General features: G+C 40.5%; 1 protein-coding gene across 1 annotated transcript in view; it reads left to right on the top strand.

Moving 5' to 3' along the window:
* DENND1B (DENN domain containing 1B) overlaps nucleotides 1-26,451 on the top strand; it is a 214,897-nt gene that overhangs the window by 147,129 nt on the left and 41,317 nt on the right. The window contains exons 11-13 of the mRNA XM_068985972.1: nucleotides 11,933-12,033; nucleotides 18,378-18,423; nucleotides 23,029-23,130. Of these exons, the coding sequence (XP_068842073.1) occupies nucleotides 11,933-12,033; nucleotides 18,378-18,423; nucleotides 23,029-23,130 (249 nt within the window). The remainder of the gene's footprint in view (nucleotides 1-11,932; nucleotides 12,034-18,377; nucleotides 18,424-23,028; nucleotides 23,131-26,451) is intronic.

Raw genomic sequence — 26,451 nt, 5'->3', positions numbered from 1 at the left:
TTAAAGCCGTGTCATCGGCTCTCAAGTCAGCCAGGCATGAAGCCTTGTCATGTGCTCTGTAACTGTGCCTCCCCAGACTTCCCCTAACGAGTCAGTTGGGGCCGTGCGTGCTGTCTGTGGCACCGGGCTGCCCGGCGTCTGACAGCAGCCCTCTCGTCATCCTGTCAGTGATGTGTTAACTAGAGTGTGTCCTCGTGGCCTGCGGAAGCAGCTACAAGAGCAGCGGCCTGCATGTCGGCTCCCACTCTGACCAGCGTTTAGTGAGTGGGTAGCACCCTCGCGGTGCCCATGAGCGCATCAGTCACAGAGCCCTGAGTGCGCGCTCCTGTCCTGGCAGGGTCGCCAGGAGCACGCGGTGTGCCCTGAGTGCCCCAGTTGCGCTGAGTCACTGTCCTCTCCTCCTTTGTACCCAGGCGGTTCAGCATACGCTCCCCGCAACCCCCTCCCCCGCACTCCCATTAATACCATCCAGGGCCTCTGCAGTGCGATGTCCTGTGATCCCCAGGAAATCGGCGGGCAAAGTGTAGACATCACAGGTTGGGTTGGATGGACGGGGAGTCTGGAGGGGGTCCAACCCTTCCCTCTGGGTTTTCCGCCGTCTGCACTCGTCCCCGAGTGACACCACCTGTATCCGCATTTCGCCCTACAGAAGGGCTTTCTGGAGACCAAGAACTGAACAGTTGGGCGAGCACAAAGATTACCCAGTCTGCTCCCCACCCCAGACGATCGATCGAAGTGTGTTTTCCCCCCTTAACGATTTTAAAGCTACGGCAGAGTGGTGCAGTTAACAGGTGTTACCCCGACCTCTCAGGGAAAGGTAGTCTGGAAACAGCTTTTAGGCTTTTATTTCTTCCCGAAGCCCACAGCAACCAGTCACGTCGGCTGACGCTGCAGACAGTGACTCTGCCTCTCGTGTGTTGTTTGACTTGATCCTCCTCTTTGGAGCACTGCGTTTTCATGCACTGCCAAGTGGGTGTGGCCAGAGTGCGAAGCAGGACTGTTGAGGCAGTTGTGTGACACTTTGTGGGAAGTTAACTTCTAAGATGGGAAAACTGCTTGTGTTTACATCTTCCAGGTTTTGAGGTGATGACAGATGTTGTTCACAGAAACGAGGACATAAAGGGTCAGAACTGTGGTGGGGTGTGTGTGCAGTAATTTAATCTTTTAATTGTGACTGTCAGAAAAGTTTATAAAATAACCTTTGCACTAATTATATAATGTAATATGAAGTGTTCACCTGACATGGAAATTATCAGGATAGAAACGTGTCTTATTGCCCCTTTGACACTTGTCTCTTTGAATAACAATAATTATAAATAGTAATGATGACAGTGATGACGTTAAAGGTTTCTTCATAAATTCTGAAGTTTACAAGTTGTAGGGCAATTTCCATACAGTCTTTAGAAAAAGACTTGTGTTCAGCTGTCTTCAGCTAGAAGATTTTAATTTTTTTTTTTTAAACCTATGCTCAAGTTGTAACTGGTGGGAGGGTTATCCATCATCTTGTTCCCTTTCAGCTTTATGAGCATCTGTCGCTATATTGAGTCTTGTTCAGTCTCTACAGGAACTTGGTTTGGTACCTTTGGGCCCTCATGTAGTCCTAAGTAGGACACACTGCTTTCTTCTGTTGGAAAGTGGTATTTTCTTCACTGATTGGACGTTTATGGTGCCAAGGGAGGCTCCTGCCTCTTGTTGTGTAGAAACAAACTGATTTATTCTTGGTCATTGAGATCAGTTGCTCCAGCCAGTAGCTTAGCCCCAGTTAGCCTGCTGGTTCAGTGGCATTAAGGGGCCAGAGGGCCAGGTGGCATCTCATTGTCCGGTTCCGGTGGACGTCTCCTGTCGGGAGGTCCAGTCTCCAAACCAGAAGAGCTCTGCTCAGCTGGGGCAGGAAGGAGAACTTGCCCAAGTGGGGTGTTAGGTGTGGTAATGTGAGGGCCACCCCACCTCTCCCCGACCTGTGATCCCGTGTCTTCTGGCTTTGGGAGAAGCAACACCGTGAAATGTTTTCTGGTTCAGAGTGTGTCCTGCATCACGTAAAACAGAGCTGCCCCCTACCTCCCCTCAAGGGGGCTATTCCCCCACGGCGGACATGCCTGGGTCTTGGGCGTGCTGCCCCCCTTCCAGTTAGGCCGGTGGCCTCTCGGCTCGAAGTGTGGGTGAGAAGAGTCGAGCCTGCAGCCCTGAGCCTGCCGCGCCAGTTTGCAGTTAGATAGAAAACCCCAAGGATTTGCATGCTGTACGCAGTGCCATGCCCTCAGGGTGTGCTTCTCTGAGTCCGGCTGTGCCGTGCTGGCGGAGATGGCAGGTCCTCACCCAAACCTTCGTCCAGTGACCTTGAGCCTGATCAGGCCTCCTCCTCAATGAAAGAGGTGCAGCGTCCTTAACTGATGACACTGCGTGGTCCAGCTGCTTGCCAGGGAGACGCCTCCCTAGAAGCCTCCCGCCGCCGAACCTCCTGAAGCAGGTCCAGTGGCCCGCCCGGAGCCACCGGAGGTGTCGCCCTGTGGGAGCCGGCCTCCCAGGCCCAGCATCCATCCACCCTCCTGCTGTACGTCTCAGGGGCCTCTGCCCCGCCCTCTGCCCCTGCGCAGGACAGCAGAGGTGTCCCAAGGGCCCAGGGCACAGACGGGGAGTGGAGAGGGAACCTGGGGCAGGGGCAGGCGTTGAAGGCACAGCTTCCCCAGACCTGTCATCTCCCCGCCACTTACTGCTGTGATAAAAGTGTCACGGGAAGAGGAGAGCGAGTTAACGATCTGGGGAGAAAACCAGGAACTCCTTCAAGGAGACGTTTGGCTTTGGTCGAGTTTTCCAAACAAGAGTGTAGCGGTATTTATTCATTTAGTATTGATAAAATATTATTATTTGCCAGGTACTGGGAATCTCAAGGTTATTTATGATTCTAAGTCGTAAATAATAAATTACATCATGTCAATCAAGGCCTAGGCAGCGTGACTAGGACTCTGATGTGGGAAAGGTAGGGGAGAGAGCGGTAGGTTAAAAGCTGACCCCAGTATCACGCCTGGTTCTTGAAAGGAAGTTCGTGTTTTGTCTTGGAAATACTTGTCGTGTGTGTGTCTGTGAGAGAGAGAGAGAGAGGTCATGCTACAAAATCTGGCTGGACAGACAGGCAGCGGCCAGATTGTGAAGAATCTCGTTTGCTAAATTAAGGGGTTTGGATTTTATCCAGCAGACTGTGGGGAGGCAAATAGGGGACATGCTGTGACCAGCTTTGTTTTGGGGACGGGAACTCTGGTGGCATTATATTAATAAAAGAAAACCGAAGTAGGAAAACTCTGACTGACAGGCGTCCAGTGAAAAGGCAGTCACAGTGATTCGACCAGAGTTGGCCAGGTCCTGAATGAACAGTGATCACGAAAGGCAGATGAGGTTGGGGTTTAGAAACATAGGTAATAAGGGGATGTCTGTCATGTGTGGAGCCTGCTTGAAAGCAGATGAAGAGGGGCAAGTTTAGACTGACACATAAAGGGCAGATACTCACCAGGTATTTCCTTAGTGTCTGACGCAGCGGGGCAGAGCCTGCTGTCATTTGCTATGAGTAGGTTGTAACTCTGTGGAGTGTGCGCGCGCACACACACACACACACGTGGATGCTTATGTGCATGTTTACGTATTGGTGCTAAGTTGCTCAGTTGTGTCTGACTCTTTGCATCGCCGTAGACTGTAGCCCGCCAGGCTCTTCTGTCCATAGAATTCTCCAGACGAGAATACTGGAGTGGGTTGCCATTTGCTTCCTTGGGGGATCTTCCTGAAGATCTTCCAGCGATTTAACCCTGGTCTCCTGCATGGCAGGCAGATTCTTTACTGTCTGAGCCGCCAGAGAAGCCCGTGTGTATATATAGGTGCTTCCCTGCTGGGTCAGATGGTAAAAGCATCTGCCTGCAATGTGGGAGACCCGCGTTCGATTCCTGGGTGGGGAAGATCCCTGGAGAAGGAAATGGCAACTCACTCCAGTACTCTTGCCTGGAGAATCCCATGGACGGAGGAGCCGGATAGGCTACAGTCCTTGGGGTTGCAAAGAGTCGGACATGACTAAGCGACTTCACTCCACTTCATACATTTAAAAGTGTTTGAGGTGTATGCCAAATACACATATATGTACTTTAAGTGTGTATGTGAATATTGTATACAGTGTAAATAATATAGCATATTATATATATATGTAGTGTTTCATTCTCATTTAATTATACGTCATTTATGAATGGTTAGAGTCATTTTGCTCCGCTTGTGAAGATTCAGAAACTCCTTTGGGGCTGCCTCGCACCTGTGGTTGTCTGTCTTTCCATTGCTAGCGGTTCACCATCAGTTTTGCTCCTGGTTAAGAGATGTTTGTAGGTTATGATTTTCAGAGATGCCTAATAGTTTTAGAAAACAGGTTCAGTCAATTAGGTTTTATTTCTTGGTGGTTTGGACCATGTCCCTCAGTATGATAGTAGTGTGACTATACCAATATTATCTTCTAAAATTAGAGATTTATGTTTCAGTTCATGGTTACTCAACTGAAAACATTGGATGATTTCAGGTAAGCCAATTTTTTCTTTTATCCTGAAATTTATTACGTAACAGATGAAACAGGTGAACAAGAGTGATCTCCAGGTTTCTTCCTAATTGCAGGATTCTTTAACTGTACGGTTTACTTCTTAAATAACTGCCTCATTTTTAAAGTATAGTTTGTATATAATTCACATGAACATCCTCACTTGCAGTCCTCTAGAGTCCAGGGTCTGGAACCTTGTGTGGAGAGAAGGCAGGTACGTTTGAGTTATGTTACAGTGTCAGGCTTCTGAATTTTGTGGAAAAGTAGATGGGTTCCTCGAGGAAAAGCAAAACTGCTGCTGAATTGACTTGAAGAGTGTGAACTAGAGAGCAGAGAGAGCGAGAGAGCGGTAAACTTGGTGCGGGAAAGTCGCGTAGGGGAGGAAATGGGTGGGCCGGCGTTGGTGTTTCTGTGCAGTGTGACAGCTGCAGAGACGCAGAGCTGAGGCTCCCTCGCGTGTAGGCTCCTTGAGGGCAGGGGTCTGTCCCTCTGGCTCATCATCCTGTCCCCAGCACCAGTAGCCACCTCTGACACCTGTGTTATGTCCCCACGTCTAGTTGTGTGGTCTTGGGCAGTTGGCTGAACTTTGTTTCAGTTCGCCCACCTGTAAAATGAATGGAAGCATGAGTACATGAAAGAAGCAAGCCAGCGAGAAACGTGAGAGCTGTTCGGCTGGCCAGCCGCGAGACAAGCAGAGCTTTCCCAGGGACTTGGGTGCAGGGAGGTCAGGATGAATGTTTGGCAGTGAAACAGCAGGGCACACCACCCTAAAGGAGGAGGCAAGAGTGACGTGTAAGATAACGTCTTACTATAAAAAAGCATTGAAAACCAAAGGGTACAACCGACCGCTGTCCTCTTTCATGATACAGGATTGCTGTTTCAACTGTCAAGGGGAGTGTTAGAGTTTTGCTGAAGTAAGAATGTCTCATAGTTGGAATAACCTTGCAGTTTTCAGGTCGCCAGCTGCTACCTTTCTTGGCCTAAACTTCTAAATGTGAATGTAAATTAAATGCATTTAAACAGATGGTCTCTTTATGCTTTCCACTAAACTTTTTTTCATTCCGTGAGGAATTTATCGCTGCAGCAGTTTATTCTGTGCACCCATAACTGTTTATAGCGCTTAGGTTTCTGAGTTAAATATTGATTCACTTAAAAATCAAATGAAGTCTCTAATCAATATTTCTTGCATTTTATGCATAAATAAATTCCTAGGGGACACAAACATGTCCCTCAATAATTCTTATAGAAGTTTAGTTGCAGGCAGAGGGACTTTTACAGGAGGAAAAAAAAAGCCTCTGGCTAAGAGACACAGAGCCCCAAGTAACAGGAGCAGCGACAGGTCAGGATGAGATCTTTACTTGTAAAGTGTGTGAATTAGAATCGCGCTGTTTTCTGTTGCGGTCATCACACTCAATGGACCGTCTTCCTGTCGTCTCCTTGGAAATCTGATAATGTGTTTTTTTCCCTCCTCAAAATGCATGTTTACCGAATCACTTAAAACATGGCCTATTTGTATCAGGGGGCTGATTTCCTCTAATAAATATCTAGTTTAACTTTCAGAGCAAAGTGAGATTTCATATCACACAGGGAAGGAACTTGGGTTTCGCTTCCAACTAAGTATGCTTGCAGATCGAGGTGACGACTCGTAGAATTTTCATCAGCTCCCTCTGTGACATTTTGGAGCGACTGCTCTGTTGGTTTCCTGCAGACTCTGATGCCTGGGGAAAGTTTTTTACATTGCACCTCTATCATAGATGTTGAATTTTTCATTTAAAGGTCAGCTGTTCTTGTTTGTCTGTTCAAAGACTCCTTCTCTGCTATATAATTAGTATAAAATGTTTTCAGCCAGTATGTATTATTCAAAGCCTTATAATGATGGGGATTTTGAATCTTTGTATATCAAAAGCCAGGTTAAAATAATGGTTATTGTATTCTGGAGCCTGCCGTCACTGGTACCCTGGCTTTGCCACTTGGTAGTTGTCTGAAGTGATAGTTGCTCAGTCCTGTCCGACTCTTTGCGACCCCATGGACTACACAGTCCATCTAATTGTCCAGGCCAGGACACTGGAGTGGGTAGCTGTTTCCTTCTCCAGGGGATCTCTTCCCAACCCAAGGTTTGAAGCCAAGTCTCCTGCATTGCAGGCAGATTCTTTACCAGCTGAGCCACAGCGGAAGCCCAAGAACACTGGAGAGGGTAGCCTATCCCTTCTCTAGCGGATCTTCCCGACCCAGGAATCGAGCCGCGGCCTCCTGCACTGCAGGCGGATCCTTTACCAGCTGTGCTAGTTGTGTGGCCTCAGGCCAGTGGTGTAACTTGGCTGCAGAGTCCTGGTCTGTAAAGCGGGCGTAATGATAATAGTACCTATTTCATAAGGTTGTTGTAGGATTAACCCTGAATGTATGAAGTGCTGAGAATATGCCCGGCCCAGAGCCAGCTTGCGTCATGTAAACACTTACTCCTCACTGTTGTCAGTGACAGCCTAGCCCTTAGACTCATGGCCACAAAGGGAAGGTCCGGTTTCCTTTATACTGTGACTTGGTTCACTGTTAGCAGCCTTTGTTGTCGGATTTCTCTGATTTCACAGGCCCCAGGTCTTGTCTCTTTCACGTGGCTTCCATACATACTTATTTCACAGTTGTACTCTATAGGAAATAAATATCCCTGTGAGTTTCTTTTGTGTGTGTGTTAGTTTGTTGGGACTATATCAGTTTGGCATATTGAGTACGCTTAGTGAAATTATATGTGGATTTATATATTCCTATGCCATTTAACAAAGATGATAGGATTTTTTTTCCTTCAACCTTTATTTGATAGCTTATTTCCTGTATTTGGTACATTTCATTTTTGCTCAGTGACAGACAGCAGTGTATTCCTTCAGTCTCAAGAATGTGATGTCAGTGATATCTTCTGACCCAAACACTGAATCTTCTTCCCCATTCCCTGGTTTCATGAAGAACTGTGGTGGTAAACAGCCGACAAATGTCTAAAGAGCGCTGTAAGGGGTCTAACCCGATTATGAACCTACAGCTACCTCGAATCTTAGGTAATTCTAATCAAAGTAATGTGATTATCTTTTCCCTTTACGCTTAGAGTAAAACCTAAAAAGTAAGAAGATTCTCCTTCTTTCTTGGCTTATTTATCAATCTCATTTCTTTTTTTTTTAAATTGCCTTGTAGTTGATTTATAATATTTTGCTTGTTTCAGGTGGACCGTATGGTTTGGTGTTTTTGTAGACTCTGCACCATTGGATCGCATCTCTTTACAGGCCTTCATTCTCCAAAGCAAACCTCTACAGCACATCATTTGCTTTCCTCTGTCTGCAAAGTTCTGGAAACGTTCTAGGGAACTGATTTGCTGTGACAGTCAGCACTGTGTTCAGAGGTGCAGACAGATCTCATCTAGAATGAAACCTGGCGTCTTCACCAGGTCCCGGGAGTCTCCTCAGCTCCGACCTGCTTCCTCTCTGACCTTATCCCCTGCTGCTCCGCCGTTTGATCCAGTCAGCTGAGCGCCCCGCTACTCGGTGCAGGTGCCGAGCCTGCCCACCCCCACCCCCAGGACTCCTGGATGCCCCTCTCCCCGAGCGCACCCTCCTTGGCTGCCGTGTTCACGCGGGTCTTGGTGCCCTGTGGCCACGTCAGAGTCTGTTCTCCACCTCCTGTGTAGGGTGGCCCCTCTGTCACTCTCTCCCCTCTTACCCTGCTTTAGGTTCCTACACAGAATTTACCTCTAGCTCAGACATAAACACATGTTTTACTGGTTTACTGTTTGTTCTCTGCTCTGATGCATCGGCGTCACGGACACAGGGGCTTGTTCTGCATCCCTGTCCCTTGGTTGTTGCTGTTGAGTCATTCAGTTGTGTCTGCCTTTTTGCGGCCCCATGGACTGCAGCACCTCAGGCTCCCCGTCCTCCGTCAACTCCCAGAGCTTGCTCAACCTCATGTCCACTGAGTCAGTGATGCCATCCAACCATCTCAGTCTCTGTCATCCGCTTCTCCTCCCACCTTCAATCTTTCCCAGCATCAGGGTCTTTTCCAGTGAATCGGCTCTTGGTATCAGGTGGCCAGAGTATTGGAGCTTAAGCATCAGTCCTTCCAATGAATATTCAGGGTTGATTTCCTTTAGGATGGACTGGTTGGATCTCCTTGCAGTCCAAGGGACTCTCAAAGAGTCTTCTCCAGCACCACAGTTTGAAGACATCAATTCTTCAGTGCTCAGCCTTCTTTACGGCCCCAACTCTCACATCCATACATGACTACTGGAAAAACCATAGCTTTGACTAGACGGACCTTTGTTGGCAAAGTAATGTCTCTGCTTTTTAATATGCTGTCTAGGTTTGTCACAGCTTTTCTTCCAAGGAGCAAGAATCTTTTAATTTCATGGCTGCAGTCACTGATCACACTGATTTTGGATCCCAAGAAAATGAAGTCTGTTTCTGTTGCTTAGTAGAAATGTATGATGGCACATGGAAGGTACTCAAAAACTTTGTTGAATTAAGTGACTAAATTATTGTGATATTTCCAATTTCACAGTTACCTACTGTGCATTAAATCTTTCCGAGATTATCTGAATTATTGTGTAGGTAAAGTGTTCTGTTAATCATCTGTATGGAAAAAACCCATTCTTAACCATTTCTAAAGATATAAAGTGTTAGAATTGATCTGATCTAAGAATAAAGAAGTTAGATCTCTCTGAGACCATGTTCACAGATCATATAGCATGTATTTCTCAAAGATGAGGAAACGGGTCTGCTTCTGTGTGCGGGTGTGTGTGTGTGTTTGTGTTGTGGGTGTGCCAGTTACACAGCCTCAGCGGCAGTGCCCTGACTTGTCTGTGAGGTAGTTCACTGTTACTACCTTGTACAACATTGTTATTACCTTGTACAATATAACTTCTTAATTTCCTAGTAAATTTATTTTTTCTTGTTTTTTTTTTTTTTTTTCACTTACTGCCTCACCCACAAGCATGTGCTGTGATAGTATATTCTCTGCTTTCTTAAGTCATATAGTTGTTACACGGTGCTGGGTGGACATGGACGATCTTGTGATATATTTCTGCCTTCTTTGGAAATCTCCACTTGAATGTCTCCGCGTTGACAGAATCAGTTTGCAAGAGCAAATTCCTCGAAGTTCTACCTAAACCTGGCACTTTTGTTGCATTTCTTTAAGTACTTCATCCTGGTTGCTCAGGCCAGAACCTGTGCATTGGTGGGGGAAGTGTTTTCACCCCTCCCTGTGGCTGATCCCTTGCATCTGGGAGGTTGTCGAATCTTGCAGAGCTTCCTTGTTTCCTGGAGGGTCTCGATTAGCTGATGTGACCCTCTTACCAAATGTTGGCTTTCGCAGAAAGTTTCTGACTTTGCTTCTTGTTGCAGAAATCATCCTCTAAGAAACCAGTCAGATTCATCAGATGATACTGTGTCTTATTAGCGAGCAATTCATGACTTCCCTTAGGGATGACCATCAAGGGCATAGGGGGAAAGTCTGTAGTATGTAATACTGTGCTTTGGACTCTGGTGTGCCCAGTAAATTAGCTTAATGTTGTTATAATTCCTCGTTTTGAGAATGCATTTTCCCTCCTGTTACACAGTTAATTATTTTCTCAACAATGAAAAAGAATCCTTTTAAAAACAGTTTTCAATGAGCTGTTTTAAAAAGCCGTCTCTCTGCAGATGTAGAAATCGAGTAAATTAAGTGCCTTTCACAGCTCTGTGAGTGCTTTTAGCCCATCAGGTGACACTGAAGCTTTTAAAGTTGCCTCATTCACAGCCAGGGAGCACAAGCAAGCTAAGAATTGACACCACTGAGATCAACCCCATTTTCATTTCCCTCTGGTTCAGATATATAAGAGAAGTCAGTGTGGTCTGAAATTGTTAAAGAGAAGCATCTGAATGCCTCCTAGTGGTATACTATGTGGGCTAATTAAGAAATTTAAAAATAATATTTTAGATAGAATATTTTAAATTATTAAAACTTGTAAATGCAAAGTACTAAAACCCTGTGATGATAACATTCCAAATGGAACAAATACATTTCTTGCTATATAAAAATTAATTCAAAATCTTAACCAGAAAAAATATAATACATATGATGAAGATGACTGTACTTTTAATCAATATTTTTATGTTTTTGGTTCAGATTAGATTATTGTAACTGACTTTTAAAAAAATTTAGTGGAACTATTTTGCACTTAAATATAGACAAATGTTGCTACTAAGATTGAATTGCTTTGTTTACATTTATCCCTTCAATTTGATTACCATATGAACTTTAATTTATTTGTATGATAAAATAGAAATAATGGCTTATAGAAATTTTGTGGTGCATTTTCAGATGGTTTTATTTTTAAATTCCATTTTTCAAGTCAAATGAAAACTTTTCTTCATTCAGTGTCTTGAAAATGCAGACTATAGTAAAACTTTAAAATGAGGAAGAATGCTGATTTAAATATTTCTTTAAATGCTAAAAAAAATAGGTCTCAAGACTTACAGAAATATAATTTAAAATGTAAACGAAGTCACAGGGAAAGAATTCTGATGAGGGTCAGTGAGGGTGCGGTGGGGAAGCAATATCCCTTTGTTAAGCATTAAAAAAATATTTAATTAACTGCTTGCCAAAACAAAACAATTAAAATGGCAATTACCTTTAAAATAGCATCAGTGTATTTGCAGCTGTTGTGGTATAAAGCTAGGAAGCACGATGTTAATCTGAAAGGAGCAGCTTAAATATGAAATTATGATGTCCTTGGCTTCCTGTGGTACGGCTGTCGAGCTCGGGCAGCGCGCTGGTCAATGGTGACATTCTCCGTGTCAGCGAGCAGCGTCTCCTGATACCATCACCCGCGGTTCACACGTCGCGGCATCTCCAACTGTCGAACGCTGGGTCCCCCGGCGCTGCCGCAGCTTCCAGGCTCCCCCGCCTGGCTCACGTTTCATTCTTTGGCAATTTGCCCTAATGATATCCCTGCGGAGCCCCCAGCCTCGCCTCCCCCCCGGACCGCATCCCGGCGCATTCATCCGAGCGAGCCCGGCACGGGCAGCACACGTCGTAATTTCCCACAGTTCCTCCTAAGACGCTGGCCTGATGTTTCAGGTTTACTTAGGTTCTTAGTTTTGACCCCACACAGTCTATGTCAGGAAGCTATAACCGTCCGTGTAAGATGCCCAAGAAGCTACTTTGCTGCTTATCCAGTTTTCAGGATGGCTTCTGAAACATGAGACTTTTTTTTTTTTCACAAGCAGAATTGATCAAGATAATACGATTCAAGATCATACATGGCTGTATGAGCATGGTCTGCCTTTGATAACTTGAGCGTGTCTCTCCGTGTGGAGGGTCAGTGGCCACTCACTGTTGTTTCCCTTTTACGCTTTCTAGTTAACCGCCTGTCTGCACGGCTCGGTGGCCCTGCTGTACCCGATGTACTGGCAGCACATTTACATCCCGGTGCTCCCCCCACACCTGCTGGACTACTGCTGGTAAGTTGGCTCTGCCGGCTCCTGTGGGCCCAGACTTGAGAACTGGGAGACGCCGCCTCATCTGTGGATTGAGCAAGCTTCGAGGGCTTACTCGTGTACGTGTATGAATGAGACCTCTCAAACCCGACGTGGAGATCAGCAATGAGTATTAAAAGGGGTTTTATGAAGGGTAGAGTGGTTCTTTCCAAAGGTAGCAAGAATCTATTCTTGGCAAACATGAAGTTCTTTAGATTTCCTTGAGTTTGTTCTACGGTCATTGAGATAATTAAATGCACAGATAGAAGCTGACCCAGTCTTAACAGGTGTGGTTAGGAATGTTCTGCAGAATTTGTAGTATCAGTCAGAGAGCCCGTGTCCCAGGAGTCAGAATTTGTCTGCAGAGTCTTTGAGAATCCGGGCTGTCTCTGTCGGGGCACATGTTCATCCCCTCCACCCCAAAGCATGCTTTCCCACACACGCTTACCCCAGTAGCACACCTGGTACCAGGTACCCGTGGAGGGCTTGCCTCGAATGCAGGGTCTCCCTGAGTTCCTGGTGGTGAAGTCAAAGCCTCAGCCTTGGGCCACCGTGAAAAGGAGTGTTGACATGTGTGGGAGTAATTCTGAAACACTTGTTGGCATCAGAAACACCCGCCGGTGATCTCACAGTCTGAATTCCGCTGGGCCTCCAGAATTGCCCCTGTCCTACTCCCTGGAGGCTGACGGAGAATTAGACCCTCACACAGCAGCTCTGTGGTCTTCCTTGGGACTTGGGGCAGTCATCTTCTGCAGGCAGAGCTCATGAGACGTCAGATGAAAGTTTTTACTCTGAACCATCCATGTGCACGTGGCTTCCCTGGTGGCTCAGGTGGTAAAAAATCTGCCTGCCAACCAAGAGACGCAGGTTTGATCCCTGGGTCGGGAAGATCCCCTGGTGAAGGAAGTGGCAACCCACTCCAGTATTCTTGCCTGGGAAATCCCAGGACAGAGGAATCTGCTGGGCTATATAATCCATGGGGTCGCAAAAGAGTCGGACACGACTGAGTGACTAAAACAACAGGAGTCCCCATGTGTGCGCACACACACGCACAGAAAGGAAATGATTTTGACCATGATATGTTTGTTTTTATCACAACCAATGTTACTTAGAAAAACAGCTCTTTTAGAAATGAAGTAGGTATTTTGTTTTCTGATTTCATGAAAAGCGCATCAACTTGACTTGTTTAAGGGTTGAAGTGATCTAAGTTCATACAGTGAGGTTTTCTGTCAAGTTTTTATGACCAGGCCTCTTCCGAACAAATGATTTTAATGACAGTACATAGATTTGACCATATATCAATTAAACCCGTGGGCTTCCCCAGTGTGGTGATGTTACTAATATTGATGATGCCGTGAAGTGAGTTTCCAGTGACTTCCCACTGCCATCCTGCCCTTTGGGTGCTGGGAGGCAGAAACAGTTTGGAAGGAGACTGTAGGTATGTGGTTTAATTTTACTGAAAAGCATCACACACACATCTGAGAGTATAGCTGGCTCTAGAAATAGCTGTCTTGGTACTCGCTTTAGAGCCTCCTTCTCTCCCCAGCGTACTTAGAATAGACCAGCATCCTCGAAGTCAGGAACCACGATTCTTTCACATCAACATGTGCAGTAGATCTTTGCACATAGTATTCAGCAATTAAAACTCACTTATTTTCAATAATTTTGACAAAAGTATAAGAAAATGCATTGCTACATGATTTTAAAAAATGTATGCCAAAGGGGAGAGTCTCTTGGACTGCAAGGAGATCCAACCAGTCCATCCTAAAGGAGATTAGTTCTGGGTGTTCATTGGAAGGACTGATCTTGAAGCTGAAACTCCCGTATTTTGGACACCTGATATGAAGAGCTGACTCATTTGAAAAGACGGTGTTTCTGGGAAAGATTGAGGGCAGGAGGATAAGGGGACGACAGAGGATGAGATGGTTGGATGGCCCCACTGACTTGATGGACATGGGTTTGGGTGGACTCCAGGAGCTGGTGATAGACAGGGAGGCCTGGTGTGCTGCAGTCCACGGGGTTGCAAAGAGTCAGACACGACTGAGCAACTGAAGTGAACTGAGTGGTTCAAGAACTAACGCTTCTAATTGTGAGGTTTAAAATTACATTTTGTCATACATAATATTAGTGCTATTTTAATTTTTCTGTAGAAAATGTTCTGAAATCTTAGGAGGTAAAATCCCTTTAAGTTCCGTTCTCTGTAATGATGACACGTTTAAGACTTGCTGAAATGCTGTGTTTAGAAATGATCACTAACTCTCTCCAGAGATGTCTTCCTGATACTTTCTAACTCTGCCCACATGTCCTTCTTTTTCGGCTGCTTCCCCTGAAATGAAGGAAGCTTGTTTCGTATCTAAGTCTTAGTCATTTCTGACCTCTGAAATAGCCCCTTTAGGACAGGTTCTAACAGCCTGCGTGCTAGGCACTTTCCTGGTCCAGAGAGCAGAGCCATGGTATCAAGCAAGAAGTTATCTGAGAGTTCCTAAACCTTAAGGTCACCGTGACGGACTCCACTTCTAACATAGGAAGTGGGTTTTTTTCCAGAATAGCTGTCTAAGGCTCCAGCTCTCTTTCCTTGTCAGAAAGTCCCGCAGACTGAACTAAGAAAATGGTCTTCTTCTCTCTGCATCTTTGCCACTGATCCTAGCGTCACACTGATGTGTGTGCAAAAGGGAGAAAAATTTGAGATCGTGCCTTCAGTCTCATATTTTTTGAGTAAAGAAATTTTTATATCCCACTCCAAAAATGGCACTAGGAAGATGTGATGGGGTAGTTGTGTATTTGCCAACTCTTGAAGGTGGTTGGACTTGCCCAGTCCCGAGGCAGTCCTGGCCCCTGGAAGCCGTGTCTGTGGTGTGGGCTAGACTCGGAGGGCCGCGATGCCATCTTGTGACCGTGGGTGAATAGCGCATCAAGGACGGCTGACGGAGGCTTGCTCATTGGTCAGCTCATTCCTTCATTAATCCATCCCGTTGTGGACCTGACATTTAGTAAATGTGTGTTTGCCAAGCCGTGAGTATGTAACATAACGAATAGGACTTAGTTTCCGTCCCCTGGGGTCCCCAGATAGGAAGACCTTCCCATGTTCGTGCACAGTGCACACGCAGAGCCCAGAGGAATACCGTGATGCCGTACAGGCTCATCAGAGAACCCTGATCGGAGCGCCCGGGAGAAGTGCCCACCGTCTGCTAGGGTAGGAAACGACACCATCTGTGTTTTCCCCTTCTTCTGCCAGTATAAGGGGAAAATGGGGAGCTTCTGTGTAATGGGTATACAGTTCAGTTATTCAGCATGATTAAATCCTAGAGATTTGTATGACATTGTGCCTTTACTTACCAGTTACTCTATTGTAGACCTAGGAATTTGCATGGTAGGTATTGATACACAGAACAGAACAGAACACGAAAAGAGTGCTTTAATGTAGGAGGCCTAGAGTGATGTTGCCACGTGGCCTAACCTTCTGAGTCCTGAAACACCCCCGAGGCACTGTGAGGCCAGTACCAGCATGATTGTTCATTTCTGTGATAATGGTTGAGTCACTGTTTTTATGTTCTCTATCTATCTGATTCTTCTTTTTTTTTTTTGAAAAGAGCAGATTTAGCTTCTAAGAGAATAGTTTGTTGTTTTTTTTTTTAATGGAAAATTATTTTGTTTAGACTACCCTAGGTTAATAGAGTACTGCTGTTATAGTCTACCCATGGGTGGCCTCCGTAAGAAAAACCTAAAAAGGAAAAAAGCTACTACAAAGTAATTATTTTTTATTTTTCAGTAAAGATTAATTGCTACCAAAAAGAGGCTGCAGTCATAATAGAGCCTTCTGTATCCTGTCTTTGCAAAATCATTCCATTGACAGAAAAATCTAGGATAGTTTTACACATAGATGATAAAACGTCTGTGTTGCCAAGGATCTTTCCCTGACTTATTAGCACCCTAATCTAATTAGGAGATTTCAGCTGGGGCAGCAGAATTACCTTTCATGAGATTTGGCTGACTTAATATTAGGATGTAGGCAATCCAATTTTCATGAGGATGAAATAACTATTGAGTTTAATCTGTATTCTGAAAAACACCATAATTATTTTAGGAAGGTGTGCTCTAGATTAATAATGTTTGCAGCCAAACGTGTGTATTCTGGATTTTTCAGAAGTTAGTGAGATAAAACTACATAGAGATACCCAGTGATCCCATAGAAAAAAGTATCAGTTACTTTATGGGTAGAATTTTGTATTGGATTTTTATTCTGACTTAACAGTTTCTGTAAATATGTTTATGCTTCAAGAGATAACTAGCTTTCATGAGGCTTTAAAAGTGTTATCTAAGGTGTATTTGATAGGACTTCAGTTGATTAGCTATTACTTTTGTTACTGATTTTTTAAAATCTGATGTATCCTGCCCTTCAACATAAGTAAAATAGATATAACATTTATTGTATTAAACTGTGCTTTGAGATCTGAGATTCCATGGTCTTCCTGTGTTATGAACCTTGTGGTCAGGTTTCCTAACCTGGAGTGAATTGGAAAATTGTACAGTAACTTTAATTTGTACAATTTTGTGAAAGTTGCCTGAACCCGGTCATGGGAGCCAGAGTAGTTAGAGGCACACATTTTCTATCTTCCGTGGAGTCCCAGAAGGAGTCCCAGGGGTAAGAACTTGGATGGGGAACCAACTAGCCTCCTTTTATTTAAACAAAAGTTCAACAGTCCACATTTATTGCTTCTGTCTCCTTTTGAAGGCAGAAAATCTGTTGGGTCTTCAGGATATCAAGGCCTATAAACAGTTCTCGACTTTCAGTCAAATGAAATATCCAGAATATCAGATCAGTTCCAGATGGCCCATTGCATAGAAGTTAAAAAAAAGAGAAAAGAAGGAACAGAGTTACTGAAGACAAAGACAACTGGGAATTAAAGTCTAGGACAATATGACCAGGCTAATGAGGAGTTAAATAAGAATTGGAACCATTCTTACTTTTTGTGAATTCTGGATGTGTGGATGTTAGTGGCAAGCTATTCATGAACAAATTAGGAACTCTTTGAGGTTACTCTGAAAACTGTGGGTCTGCCAAGGTGCCAGTTTTGTCTGGTTCTCAGTAGCAAAGTGGACATGCCAGACTTCGGCCAGCTCAGTTCTAATAATGACAGGAATGTTTGGAATATTATGCACATCCTTGGGAAAAAAATATGATCTGTTTTCATTAACAGAAAAGGCTTGCATTAAGTATCACACAGAGATGTATATAAAAGAAATGCCAAAATGTTTTATTTTAAAATAGCTACTAGCTTGCATATCTTCTATCACATTTATAGACACTTGTTCGTTTTCATGTTTCCTTGTTAAATAATAATTTCATTTTGAAACGTCGAGTTGAATAGTTTCCTCGCTGTATTTCCTGAGAAATATTTCTGAAATTACTAGTGAGGCTTGACTTTGTGTATTGTGAGCTTCATTTAATGTCTGTATCCTCTGCTGGAATGTCAGCCCCACAAGGGTGTGTGCTCTGCCTGTCCTGTTTATTGTGCCCTCATCCCTTTGCCAGGCGGTGGCACCTGGGTCTGCTCCACATACTGCGTTGAAGTAATTAACATCACTCTGAAAATTATTAGACAATTTAAAATTTATTAAAATGATAACTTTGGTATCATTATAAGTTAAATTTTATTCATTTAATATTATTACTAAGTATAATTTTATATGACAGTTAAAAGTGGGATACAGAAGAATGCATGGAGTTTAAATAAAAGGCACAGGACGTGAGTGGAAAGATAGCAGAGAAATAGGATGGTGAGAGTGGTGGAGGAGGAGATTATTGATCTTTGCATCCTCAGTTCCCAAACTGTACCTGGCACACAGTAGTTCTCAGTAAACACATTGTGACTGACTCAAACATTTTGGTGGTATATTATGTGTGAAATCTTGAATATATATTGATAAAATCATGTAAGAATCTAATTAAATAAAAAATTATACAAATAAGTGTGAATAAATTTGATGATTCTTCAAGATATATTTGATAGGAAGTATATGGAAAAGATTCATCTTAGACAATGGGAGACCCTAATATTCTCCTTATATTAAAAAAGGTTTTTTAAACCTTATAACTCTTGATTTAATTATAATTCTGTGATTTTTATATACATCAACCTTAATTTGAATATATCAGTGGCCTCAGATTAAATTTGATTTTTGTGAATGGAATAATTTTAACTATCTATGATGTGCTATGTTAGAACCACCCATTTATCAATGTATTTTCTAAAGCATTCTGAATTACTGTATCGTTGTTTCAGTTTTAATGAACTCTGTGAACATATACGTGTGTATTTTTAATTTAGTGCCCCCATGCCGTACCTGATTGGAATACACTCCAGCCTCCTAGAGGTGAGTATCTTTCAGACATGAGATAAATTAATTCGTAAAAGTAATAGTTAAAACAGTTGTGTTCTGAGAGAATATCAGTTGAATAGTTCAAGGAAGTAACTAGCTGCATATTTAGAGTATATGTACGTGATGGTTTTCCAAAAGGTGATATTGAAATAATTGTATTTAATCAGTAAGCACAGGGCTATCTTCAGGGGCCTGAGACCCCCCGAAAGTAGGTTCTGTTTGGTTGCAGTCATGTGTTAAGTTTTAAATACTAAAAACTTAGTATTTGAACCGTTTTCTTGATGATGCTTGAGATATTTTATATCTGTTTCTCTTTCAGAAGATGTATTTCTATATTTTAAAAGCAGAAATTTTTGTAATTATGAATCATAAAGGGTAAATTTTTATTTTGCGAACTTCACTATAATCCATTGTATCAAAATTTTATCAAAAATATATTTTAATACACTAATCATGAACTTTTAAATTAGAATATAGCTTTTCAAAAATTTTAATTTTCAGTCCTGTTGGGACTTAAAATGTAGGTTTTTTTTTTTTTTAACTGTCATCTCAGTGACTTTTGTCATTTATTATCACTGCAATGGAAAACCTTGAACTTTAAACACCTCAAACTTGAAATCAGTGAGATTTCCAGAGAGGACATCTTATAAGATTAGTTTCTAAAAAGTAAACAGAAGGCTTGGGTTAGTTGCCTGGCATCATTATGCCAGCTGATTTGTTCAGATAAATTTCTTCTTTGGCTGGTTGTCCATATTGTACTTTAACCCAGTTTCTGATAAGCAAACTTAGTGAGTTAGATTTGGTTTAATGATAAGTCATTATCGCTGTATCAATCCTCACTTTGCTGATCAAGGAAGATCCTGGGGATTATTTTTAAAACTCCTGAGCATCTTTTGTGGAGAGAGTATGCTTTAACCATTAATAAAGAATACATCTTAATGAATTATAGTGGGTTTAGTTTCTTTTTAATTTTGAAGCCTGGATTGCATAGCATAATAACTCTGTATTTTGTTTATTTTTAGAATACTTCTTAAAGGCCAAGGTACTTGCAGTGAAAACAAATTATATAAGATAAAACATAAATAAGTAGGTATTTAATCTACTAGTAGAGTGTAGAATATATGACCGGCATTTTATTCATCAGTAGTTTGATTTCTTGCAAAAATCTAACCATGGTTGGTTGGCATGATTTTTTTTTTAAGTCATCAAATTTGATTTTGATGTTAGTGCACATATCTCTTTATTTAACATACCTAACAGAACACATAGTTTTTATAATACATTTATTTATGCAGATGAATAATATTTGAAGTGGTTGACTGTACCTGTTTTATTTTGCATAATGATTCTATATCAACTTTTAAAAAAGCTTTTCCAGAATACTACAGAAGGTAGTACATACTTTAAATATTCAATAAAATTTATCACATGTTTATTGGACCCCTGTAGAGAAAATCATTACCTTTTTAAAGAAGCAGATTTAAGAATTTTTTACTCCTTAGAGTATTGTCTTGGACAAGCAGTCCTTTCTGCCTTTCAAATGGCTCTTATCCTGAAGCGAGACTGCATGAAGCCACAGTTAGATCAGCTGGAACCTCTGCTCCTTTTATACTCTGAACTTATTAAGCTGTCTTTATTTGGCTTTATTTGGTTTATTTGGCTGAATAGTGAATGAGAAACTATAACAGGAACTTCAGGAATGTCTCTAAACCAGTTGGGTACCATTTAGTAACTTTCTTCTTAGTCTTTTACCAGGAGATAGACATCCTGTATCAGAATTCCATTCTTATCATGACATTATTAGGCAGATTTATTTTTAGCTAAAATTCTAATCTTTAGCCGTGCTTTTAAAATTTTATTTAAGTGGTATTATAATCAAAATACAAATATATTTACACATTTTACATAAGGAACAGGACTGGATAATTTTTCGCATTTTCTTTGGCTGCAAATATGACTGACTTTTTTGTTGTTGTTGGGGAAGTGTTGAAATATCCTCTTCCCTCTCCGTCAAGAAGGTTTCAACACTTTTTATCAGTTTTACAAAGACTTTTAAACCTAATTGTTCAAAGATATGAACTTAATGTCTTTCTAAACCTTTTAAAAATTATTTTTGTGTGGTTATAAGTAAAAGCTGGCTAGGAATCTTTTTAAACTGTTTGTTTGCTTCTGAAATGAAGGGTAAGGGCATTTTGTTCCCCCTGAAAACTAGACTTTAGGGATAAAGTCCAGGCAGACTAAGGCCTGTTAGTGTGATTGGGAGTAAGTCTGCAGAGGCCCCCAGTGCAGAGCTTCCATCACTGAGTGATCCTGGACAGTGCTGACCCAGTCCCACAGCATCACTTGGTGGCTGCCGCCATGTCCCTTCCTGGCATCAGGTGCCCAGGTGTGCTGGCCTCACCTGGGAGGAGGGTGACGGGTGGGGGATGCCAGCAGACTGGGTGGCTCAGCATCTTGTGTTGTCCTCAAGATGACTTTCAGTCCATGGCCTAATAGTATCTTTTTATTTTTGCGGGATAAAAAGCATATTCTGTTTCCACACTTTCTTACTCTTTCCCCATCAAAATAAGTTCATGAATTTTGTGAGACAGAAAAGTATGGGACAGAGGAAGAGGCGCTGTTTCACAGGCCGTCTGACCTCTTATTCTACTTTAGAAAAAAATAGCTAAAGCTAGGTTTGGAGGGAAATAAAAGAGAAAACACATTAATCTGAATTTTTAAAAACCAGATTTAAATTGCATACCATTTCCACCCCCTTGTTGGGTTATGTAGAATTGTTCTCACTTTAGGGAGGCTTGGTGTATTGATTTGTTGAGATGAACGCATTTTCCATTCTTATCGAGTGTTCCCTATAACAGATTTTAATGTTCAGCTATTATCAGACTTGTTTAATCTAAGAGAAACTTTGAAAAAACTATACATTTCATACCAAGACTAATTTCCTTTATTCAGAGTTAAGTGTTAGTGATGTTACAAACATTTTGAGATCACAAAACCATTACTCTGGGCTATTTAGATGAACTCACTTCATCCCCTGAAAGAAAGTATCAGGTTTCTGGATTATCCTTACTATTTCTGTTTTTTAAAAGGGCAATTTAGAATTGAAGATGGAAATGAAACTTAAGGTATACTTTTCCCATCTAAATGCCATTAATATACACATATTTTTCTTCATAAAATAGGTTATTTTTATGGTTATGCTGTAGTTGATTTGTAGATAACCACATATTTATATATGTAAATCTCTTTTACATATACATATGCACGTGGAAGGGAAATGAGTTCATAAATATTTGGCACTGATATCACTATTATAAGTGATTCTCTGTTAATTTGTTAGAAATGGCCATCTTCTGAATATTACTTTAGAATAATTATAGTGTCTTTTACAAGACAGAGTTTCAGAATCATGTGAAAATCTGTATTCCACGTAGACATTATGGCTTTCTTAATTCATAAAAATTCCCTACTTTAGACTGTCATTTTCCTAGCAAATTTAGCATTCTACCCAGTACACAGATATTTGAAATTCTGAATAGATCGCAGAAATTTCAGTCTTGGCTAACTTAAAAGATTGTCCTGGCCAATTTAATATTTAGGGTGTTTAAATTGAAAAATGGCTATTATTCTAGAATGTCACTTTTAAAACTATTGCACCGAGATTAATTGGTAGATTGCTAGTTGAACTGTGCAATTATGGAATTCTGAGTTGATGGATATATTTCGTTAATGTACATATTACTTATTTTCACTAGGGGATAACACTTGCTATCATTAAATAAGACTAATTTATATGATTTAAGTAGACATATTAATTTAGGTAGGAAAAATTAATTATAAATATTTCTTTAAGGATACAGCTTTAATAAATTCTTATTTACTGTCATTTGTGCATGTATGGAGATAATTTGGCCGTTTGACTAAGCTTTCAAACACATATGACAAGTCACATAGTTGATCTGATAGGCTGTTAAATTCAATCCTTTTTATTAATTTCATGGGATAAAGAATATAACAAATTCTGTATTACTGCTGTCATTTTTTCTTATTCAACTTTCACTTATAAGTCATCATCAACTTACACCAAATTGATATGGAGGTAATAGAGGAAATATTTACTAATTTAAAAGTTGATTTATTTCTTAGTCATATTTATTGTTTTATATTAACTCCAAAGTATGATTTATGCTAAAAATAGCTCTGGAACTGGCTACACGTTCCTGTATCATAGGATTGAAATTCAGTTGGTAAAATTTAAAGAATATAAATATTTACAGTTTATTATAGCAGTGTCCCTATTTTGTATTTGTTGTAATATCTCTTTGGTAGTTAGATTACATTTAGTTGCTCCTAACTAAATTAATATTTTTAGGTGAGTAAACATTCTGTTTTAAGTACTTTTTACTCTTACCTTTTTGAATGGTTTTAGACAGACGTTCTCATAAGGGAAAATTGTTTGTATTCTTTCATAGTGTAGAATTTTCCTTTTTTTCTAAGGCTAATGCATTAAAATTAATTTTCTCTACATGTCTAAGCTCATGATAGGTTTGGAAGGAAACTATACTAAGATGTGTGTTTATAATTGTGTTTTTTAAACAGAGAGTGAAAAATAAATCACTGGAGGATGTGGTTATGTTAAATGTTGACACAAACACTTTAGAATCACCGTTTAATGACTTGAGCAGCCTTCCAAGCGATGTGGTAAGTGTGGCGGGTGTTTTGTGGTGAACGTACGTGTGTGTTTTCTCCTGGACCCTTGAATCACCAGGAGTTGCTTTCCCACTTTTTCTGTCTGAAATAAAAGGGTTGCCTATGTGCATGTGGTGTGAGAGGAAGCAATGTAGAGCCTCAATTTAGCATTTTTACCTTTTGGCAGTCGAGGAGATGTCGAATGGAGCATCACATTCCTTATTATAAGAGTAGGATCGTAATTAAAAAGCTCGATGCATTCATTAGGCAGAGTTTCTTTAAGCGCACGTCTCTTCATCTCATCTTAATCATTATATTACAAAGTAGGCATTTCTGTCTGCCTAGTGGCATGTCTTGCAGAAGAATGAGCGAGTTTTTGAAGGCAAGAAGAAGAAGGGGGCCAATTATCGGCTTTTGCTTCCCTGCCACCTGCCAGCGCTTTTCCTTTTAATTAATGAGCTGATGGCACTGGTCAATATAATAAGAAATGCTTGTACAGTTGGGGTCAGAAAATTCTGGCTTTGATCTCCCTCAACTTTCTGAAACATTTATTTGTTTTCTCTAAATTATTTCAGTTTTATTTTTAATCTTTTCTCTCCTGCTGAGGGCCGCAAGAATGAAAACCTACACTGTTTGTCATTTGTTCTGGCAGAGCACAGACTGCTTACTTAGGATTCTATTTGTAAATTAAACTGCAAACCCAGTTTGTCATAAAAGACATCTGATCCTTTTGAAATGACGAAAACTGTCTTTTGTCTGTAAAGGCTGATAAATTAAGTGCCAGCTCTCTTTCGGTCTTTGATCTTGCAGAGGTTTGTGTGTGTGTATGTGTGTGTGTGCGTGTGTGTGTCTGCAGCTTAAATAGGATATATTCTGTATTTTGTGTTAAGTGGTTTTCAGAAATGCATTTTTTTTGGCCTTTGTATTACTTAGAACAGGGTACAAATGCAGATTGTACTGCTTCTGTATATATTCTAATGTCTATTTAAAAATATCTGTGTAACATAATTCTAATTAAAAATCCATTTATTCAGATATATTAAAATTTGGAAATAACCTTCAAAATATTATTTTCAGTAATATTGCAGGTACTTTGAAATCATTATTAGGTTTGAGTTTTTAATTACTTTTTTTCAAACTCAAAAAATACAATAATACTTGCCTTGATTGCTTTTATGGCTGCTGATAGGAAAAAATGTGACTTTAAAGTCAAAATCAGATTATTTATGCTCATAAATAACCTAAAATACTTGCTGACCTTGAAGCAAATTAACTGAACTACTTTATCTCACTGTAGTAAAATTTGTGCTATGTATGAATAAATCCAAACCCAGGCCAGTGAAGAATTATATTATCTTTTTAGCTCATTATAACTAGATTGCCTCATTATAAAAATTCTGCAGAAGCTGCTAGAAAGGATTAGAGTTGTTCATTTAGAAATCCATCAAAGTAGTCTTCACTAGATAGGGACATAATTATGAAAATAAAGTCCCAGCTTTTAGGAGTGTTTTCCTTAAGTGGATATAGTCCCCACAGTTAATTCTCTGAGAGGATTTTTTTTTTTCCTTTAAATGAGGAAGAATAAGAAAGAGGAAGAGAAGAAATCAGCTTTCTTGTGTTATATTAAAGTGTTTATAGTCAGCTCTAGCGATAGCTGATCATTACTTTGAGGAAAACAGTCTTTAATAGAAATTTTTTGATGGGTGATTCTGTTCAAATTGAGAACTGCTACTTTCCTAGGAGAATGAGTTTGATATTTAAACATTTATTTAAATATGTGAAGTTAAACAATATTCACAAAATGTAAAAACCTAAATATGTGCAATGACAGAAGGGATCTTCCCACTGGTTGGTTATAAGCAACAGTTAATTAAACATAACCGAAATAGTAAAGAACATTCATAAAAAGGAACTCTGCAAAATGATATAGCTATTGTATTTTTATGTTTGAAATTAAGGACTGCAGACTTAGACAAATTTGAAGAATGAATAATCTGAAATAGTTCTCAGATGGAGCTAGGACTATTTACTAAAAGTGTGAGATGTTCTAAAGTTATAATCCTTTTCTAAAAATATTTCAGGTGGTTGTTTAATCCATCTCTAATAAATTTAGATTTTTCATCAGTTTAGTGGGGAAATATGATAAAGTATCCCATCATACTTCCTTTAGTTGTAAATGTTTTGAGTGAGATGTGTTCAAGTCACAAATGATAGTCCTGAATTTTTTTGTGACTTAATAAAATATGCTTGAAGCCTGAAAAATATTACTGTTGGTATTGTTTGATAATTTAATAAATTACCTGATATTCAAACGGGGGCCTTTTAAAGTCGTTCACCCAAACATTTATACTTAGAGGCTGGATGACTTTCTGTGCCTGTGCACTTTATTATCGTGGCAGCTTGACCAGTGGTCTTGGCTGTTCAAAGGTCAGTGGTCACAGTTGTCCTGAATTACTAGTTCTTTTTTCCTGCGGACCCTCTGCTGTGTTGCATGCTGTAATCTTCTTAATGGCTTCATTCCAATATTCACACATAATATTTTAGATTTATTGACTGTTAGAAATACTACCATGCCAGTAGCAGTTCCGCTGCTCTTAAGGTATTTAAAATTGGAAGAATAAATCAGGCCAAAGCTTTCAGGAACCCTTTGTTTTCCTTAAGGGAAAGGAAAAAAAACCCTCTTCCTGTCTTCTGACAAGAACACTTGTTTTTCGATTTCATCATTTCACTATAGATTTGGATCATTAAAAGAAAAAAAAAACAAATTTTATTGGGAGTGATTTTAATGATATTGATAATTACATGGAATAACTTTTAAAAGCAGTCGACCCATTAAAATATACTTTTGTAGTTTTTGTCTACAAATACATTGTCATTTTATTTTTTTTAGTGGCTGTGCCAGATATAGATACCTTCAAACATATGTAGTTTGAGTGTTTTGAAATGAATAAATTTTAGGGCTATGTAACAATATTGCAGTTACTGTTATTGTGGTATGTTTTTAAGTGGGGGCAGAAAGAGCCAGTTTGTATTAAATATTATATTTGAAATCTCAAATGTGTTCATTTTAATTTAAGAAAATGCACTATTGAGACCTCCTCCGTTGCAAATACATACAGTATACAAATTTAGTTTTGATTATGTAATAATTTAAAATGCATTTCTAGAGTATTAGTACTCATTTAAATTTTTATCATCCTTAACATTTTTGAAAAGTAATTTGGAGAATTGTTACTGTTTCAAAAATGAATAGGATACCCCACTTGTGGGAAAATTAAGCTAATTCAAATTATAATGAAATATAGGATATCTGTCTTTATGTGAATATTTATT

This window comes from Capricornis sumatraensis, chromosome 14 (genome assembly GCF_032405125.1).
Source record: "Capricornis sumatraensis isolate serow.1 chromosome 14, serow.2, whole genome shotgun sequence".
Lineage (NCBI taxonomy): Eukaryota > Metazoa > Chordata > Mammalia > Artiodactyla > Bovidae > Capricornis > Capricornis sumatraensis.
Note: the sequence above shows the minus strand (reverse complement) of the source record. Positions and strands in the feature narration are given on the sequence as shown.